Source organism: Peromyscus eremicus, chromosome 1, assembly GCF_949786415.1.
Source record: "Peromyscus eremicus chromosome 1, PerEre_H2_v1, whole genome shotgun sequence".
Lineage (NCBI taxonomy): Eukaryota > Metazoa > Chordata > Mammalia > Rodentia > Cricetidae > Peromyscus > Peromyscus eremicus.
In genome coordinates this window covers 49,159,295-49,165,294 of record NC_081416.1, presented here as the reverse complement: position 1 = coordinate 49,165,294, position 6,000 = coordinate 49,159,295, and the positions used below count along the sequence as shown (strand labels likewise).

At 47.3% G+C, this 6,000-nt stretch overlaps 1 protein-coding gene across 1 annotated transcript in view; it reads right to left on the bottom strand.

Annotated features, from left to right (window-relative positions):
* Positions 1 to 3,720: 3,720 nt before the first annotated feature.
* Positions 3,721 to 6,000, bottom strand: part of Dtx4 (deltex E3 ubiquitin ligase 4) — a 30,981-nt gene continuing 28,701 nt past the window's right edge. Inside the window, exon 9 of the mRNA XM_059260258.1 lies at positions 3,721 to 4,414. Coding sequence (XP_059116241.1) covers positions 4,181 to 4,414 — 234 coding nt within the window. The 3' untranslated portion in view covers positions 3,721 to 4,180. The remainder of the gene's footprint in view (positions 4,415 to 6,000) is intronic.

The window sequence follows — 6,000 nt, the reverse complement described above, 5'->3', positions numbered from 1 at the left end:
CTGTTTGGGTGTTCGTCTGTGTGAAGTCAGAATGTTGGGGTTTCCAGTTCATGCTCAAGTCACTTCACCGAGTCCTAAGTGGGGCTCCAGGGCTCTGCTGGGTTCTGACTTTCTAAGGCTGAGTCTACAGAAAGACCAGGGCTGGTTTCTGAGAAAGCCACACTCCATGGGATAGCAGAGATGGAGACACAGTTTGGTGACAAAGGAGGCTGGACATTTGCCTCTTATTATTGTGTTCCTATGATTACTCAGATGCTCAATAAGAATTATTTGAAAAAAAAAGTGCCTGAAAATGAAGGTAGGTGTTCAGGGATAAGAAAATGGTTCAATAAAGTGCTTGCTACTTAGTCATCAGAATCTGAGTATATATCCCCAACATCCATGTAAAAGATGTATGGTGGCATGAACCTGTAACCCCAGCACTGGCAGGTAGGGGCAGGCGGCTCGTGGGGCTCACTGGCCTGTCAGCCAGCCTATCCTAGTCAAAATGGCAATTTTCAGGTTCATTGAGAAAAAACCCTGCTTCAAAAGGTAGAAGAAAATAGAGGAAGATACCTGATATCAACCTTTGACCTCAGTATGTGTGTACAAAGACCAGCACACACACACACACACACACACACACACACACACACACTTCTCTCACACACACATGCATCCCCTCACACATATGCACTTCCTAGATACATCCCCTCACATACAATGCATCCCCTCACATACATGAAGCCAACGTCCATGTTTTTCAGGATCACCCTTTCTCCGCAAAGTTCATACACTTATTTCCCTTGCCATGTGTTCTGTCTCTTTGAGGGGAACCTAGAGTCAAGCCAGGTCAAAGGTGTGGGTAGAAGAGATGTGGAAAGTTTTAGAAAATAAAAAGGGAGTTTCCCTTTATCTAGCTATTTGGATTGAGGTTGCCCACACATAGAGGAAGTAACCCACATGCTTCTGAGACAGGTGCCAGACCACTTCTACAAAAGCAGGCCCTCAGGAGTAACAACAATTTGTGCTTGTTCATTTGCAGTTTATTGTTCTGCACATACACCTCATGAGCACCAGGGGGCGATGTCCTCTCATAGAACAACACCAAGAACTTCAAACCACAACAGTTACACACAGAACACCTGACATCTGGACATTCACCAGCCCTCTCCCAGACACCCCCACTGAGACATAGGTGGCCATCAACAAGCAAAGGGGGGCAGTGGTTGTTTCTTGAGCCAAGTTAGCCTCCTCCCAATCCTCTCACGCACACAACAGTGCATTACCAGGGCAAGTGCTTTTGACCAAGTTTAAAACCACAGGAAGTCTGAATGTTACAAAAAGGAGAGGGGAATGGAAACACAAAGGCACAGACAACCACAGATACACCACGTAACTTCAAGGGATCAGCATCTCCCAAGGTGTGTCTCCAATCCTCTTTGTCATCTCTGGAGCCTCGGAGAGGGAGCACATGGCTGCTGGTGCTGAGACTGTGAAAGGAAAAGCGTGGGGTCCCCTGCTTGGCCCAGCAGAGCACATTGGGCTTCTCTTGGGAAACCACCCTGGGTCAAAGTAGCTGGTGCCCAGGGCCCAATCTCATTGAACTCAATTCTGTAACTTTGGGGGTTGGCACAAGAGAAAGAGCAATAGTAGCCATTGCTTTGACTGACAGTACACTGTTTCCAAGGTTCCCTCAGCCCAGAAAGAGTGAAAGATGAGGGTGAGGTGCCCCTCAGAGCATCCTCGGAGACGGAGGAAATGAGCCACAGACACTTCAAAGTCCTCTGCGGAAATTCTCGAAGGCATGAGGACTAACTCTCAAAATGTTTTGTTCCGTTTTTCCTCCAACAATCACTCCCTTAGATGTCCCCTTGGGTCCTTTCTTCTGCCTTGTGCTACCCCTTTCCTCTGCTTTGTGAGAACGTCCCCCGCTGTCCATTTCCACACCTCAGAGCCTGTTTTCCATTTCTTGGCTTCCCACTGCCTCATTTTCCTACCCATGGACTCCCATCTATCTTCTCATCCCTGTTGCCAAGAAGCAGGGCAGGTAGGTAACAAGGGTACTGAAGGCAAAAATGACTGTAAGCCCTCAATGAGGCTCTGATAACTTCTGAAATGTGTTGACCTGATAAAAGGCATGGGTGTGACTTTAAATTCCATGAGATATGCCTTCCATTTAGTTCTGATGCTTCTTTCTCTGTTGTGGCAGAAGCTTTGGCCCAGGCTCAGTGATCTCAGCAGTCTCCTGGTCAGCTAGTGAGACAAAATGGCCTCCCCATGATAGGAGGGCTTGGATTAAAATGGCTGAACATTGTCTCCTACCACAGCTCCCCCTAGTGGAAAGCAATTAAAGTTCCATTAGTCATTTGTAGAGAGAAAAAAAACTCAGCACCAGCATGTTCCAGGGAACTGATGGGGGACACTGGAGTGAGTCTACTGGCCACAGCAATATCAACAATGCTGGAGGCCCAAAAGGAGGTGTCTCTGGAGCAGGGTGTTGTGAAAGTGTAGACTCCAGTTCTAATGTAAGTACCATTGTTGAAGGTTGTTTTATTCCTTTTTTTTTCTTTTTACTTCAAGCATCAAAACTTTCAAATCTTATACATATCTATATATATATATATATATGCACATATGTATATATACACATATATGTGTGTGTATATATGTATATATGTCAAACCCTCAAAACATGAGGTATATAAATTCAAATTAGTATCCAGAGGAACTTTCCCCAAACACAGTTCAAAGAACCTACTTCCAAAGGGGAATTGGTTCCCTCTTGACTCTTCATTCTCTTACCAGACACCTAATCCATTCTTTAATGGAGCCAAAGGTGAGAAGGTGTTGGGGATAGACTGGATCTTGGGACAACACCTAGATGCAGGTTAGAGAAGACTAAAATGTGTTTCTAATCATGTTAGGAATGAACTAAAGAGGCTTCCACCACCATGCTTTTGGTCAATCTGTACTAGATGGGGGCTGGAGAAAGGGAGACCAGTAACATCTCTGGTCTTGAATTAGCAAATCTGCATGGAGATGAATTGAGCTCTCATATAAACAAGACTGGATGGAGGTTGGCTCCGATCTAATATTAATAAGAAAGAGAAGGGTCAGTCTAGCTCCCACATCAACACATCTTCCCAAGTACAGGTCTGTGCACATCAGGGTCCAAGTTTGTCATGAGATGGGCTGGCAAAGGGTGAGAAAAACCGAAGGGCCACACATTTACTATTGGATCCACACTAGAACTGGGATTTGGAAGGGGAAACAGAATTCAGAGACACGATGGGACTTTCCCAACAACCTAGCCCAGCGATGCGCACACACCCACACAAACATATGCACAGATGACACAGAGCCCAGCATGGGCTCCAACTCACAGTGACTTCATGAAACTGAGCTGGTCTGAGATGAGTTGGGAAGAAGGCTACAGGCTCCTCTCCCTGAGGACAGTGCAGATGCTCAGTGGGATGCAGGCTCTGGTTTGATCAGAGAGGGGTTGGAAGCAGCATCACAGGATGCCACCCCAGAGAGGAATCCCTGAGTCCTTCCATCCACTTGAGACAACCAGATGCCCATGGACAGGTCAATGGCATGAGGAGGAGAGGAGGGCCCAGAGAAGCCAGGGACTATAAGGAGAGCTGAACATGCTCCCAGAGGCTTTTGACTCTGACCCTCTTAGCAAGAACTGCCTCCTTACTCTACACCAAGGCATTTCTGATTTCTGATGTCTACACCTCTCTCCCCAATCTTGCACAGTGAGAGCTCCCTGACTCCAGTGGAGGAAAAAAAATGCAGAAACTCTGCTCTCCAAGCAGAGGGGAAGCAGCAAGAAGCCAGATGAGGCAAGGGATCTCAGCTTCACAAGGCCAGGGTATGGAGTGCCTCAACACTGCCCACACCTTAAGTGTGCTGACCATACCCATACTCAGGGGAGGTGAGAGGTGCAGGTTCTTGCCTACCCAGCACTGAAGACTCCATAGGGACGAAAAGGGGGTGATCCTCACCCCACATCCTGTTTGTGTTGGATAAAATTTATGAATGACATCACCTTAATCTAGTCCCCTCTGTGACTGAGAGGGATGAGAGATGGAGACAGAACAAGAAGGGAAATGAGGCAGTCAGGAGGCATGTCATCAACGTCCACCTCGACTCTCTCCACTTCCTGCCATGACGTCCCCAGTGCCCTCCCACCTCAGTCTTTTTCTGGGGCAGTGCTGTCTTCAGAGATACCCTGGGCAGCTAGTTCAGCCAGCACATTATCCAGGTAATTGGCATCTGGGTAGCCATGGCCAGTGAGGTTAGAGCCGAACTCTGTCTTGTGGTGCACCTCATTCCAGATGACAGTATCAGACTCGCCCGTGGTGCTGGAGGTCCCAATGGCAAAGATAAGACGACGATCCCAGGCCACCAGAAGCAGCTTCAGAACCTAGGGCAACAAAGTTGAGAGACCACAGGCAGATGTTCAGGATTGGTCTTCAGATGGTGGATTCATCCCAAGGTCCCCCACCCTTCCTTTTTTTTTTTTTTTTTTTTTTTGGTTTTTCGAGACAGGGTTTCTCTGTGTAGCTTTGCGCCTCTCCTAGAACTCACTTGGTAGCCCAGGCTGGCCTTGAACTCACAGAGATCCGCCTGGCTCTGCCTCCCGAGTGCTGGGATTAAAGGCGTGCGCCACCACCGCCCAGCTCCCCCACCCTTCCTTTATCATGATGCTCTAAACAACCCAGAAGAAGAGGAAGAGATTTGAAATTGGAGTCTGGGCACTACAGAGTGAATCTTGGCTCTCTAACTTCTGACTACTTCAAACATCTTTCTGAGCTTTAATTTGTTTACTTATAAAATGGCAATGGGATCACCCACCTCAAAGGTTGTGTGCATGTGTAGCATATGCATGTACACATGTATGGGGGCACACAACTGTATGTGTGTGCCCTTGGAGGCCACTGATGAAGCGGTGTGTTTTCCTGGAGTGCTCTCCACCCGTTTTTTTGTTTTTGGAGACTGGGTCTCTCACTGATCCATCATTAGTAAGTGGCAGCACTAAAAGTATGATGCACTTCAAAGACCTCATTTGTATTACACCCAGCCTGCAACAAAGCCCAAGGTTAGGGTCCCGGACCTGTGGATATGGAAGACATCTACCAGTAATGGTATTGCTAAGGGGACTGTTGAGAGGAGGTGGTTTCAATCCATCCTGTAAGGTGGAGACTTTTTATGTTAAGCCAAGACAAGTATAGTTTGTAAAGGAGAAAGGGCAAGGCCATTGAAACATCTGTGTGTTACTTTAAGTTTTAATTACTTTTAAACAAAGGGGCTTGATGTCAGAAACTGTGCTTTGGGATAGCCGACATGGTGTTCGGAAAAAGATGAAGCAGCCTCCTGGAGGATTAGCAGAGGGGTACATGGCTTGGGAGGCAAAGCAGGGAGGAATGAGCTGAGTGTATCTGGTCACTGAAGGCAAGAGCTCAAGATGGTGAATATGCACAGCGTGGGTCCCAAGGATTCGGGGTCTGTTGCTATATCAAGACAAGGTCAAAAGGAGCATCCCTCAGCAACAGGAGTGTAGTCTTGTGCTTGTGTGAGACAGTCTCATGTATCCACCCTGGCCTCAAACTTAATAGGTTCAATGCTGAGATTCTAGGCAAGTGTAAGGTGTTGAGGATGGAAGCCAGGGTTGCTCAGATGCTAGGCAAGTGTTCTACCCACTGAACCACTCCCCCAGCCCATGACTGCAGTCTTAACAGGAGACTTCCCAGTGGAGATATTCAGCTGCAGATCTTGGGCTGAGTGGGGCACAGAAATTTGTCTCTGGGTGGAAAACACTTGCCTGCCTCACTTTTCACTCTCAATTTGAGAAAAGGGCACTAGTGCATCTTTCTTGATGTTGTCCTTGTTACAAACTATCCTTTTCCTTCTTGGGAGGATAGAACACATCCACACCCCGTGACACTGAAGCAGTATGGAAAGATATGGCATATTATGAGATACGGGAAGGAAATGGAAGCCTCCACTTTG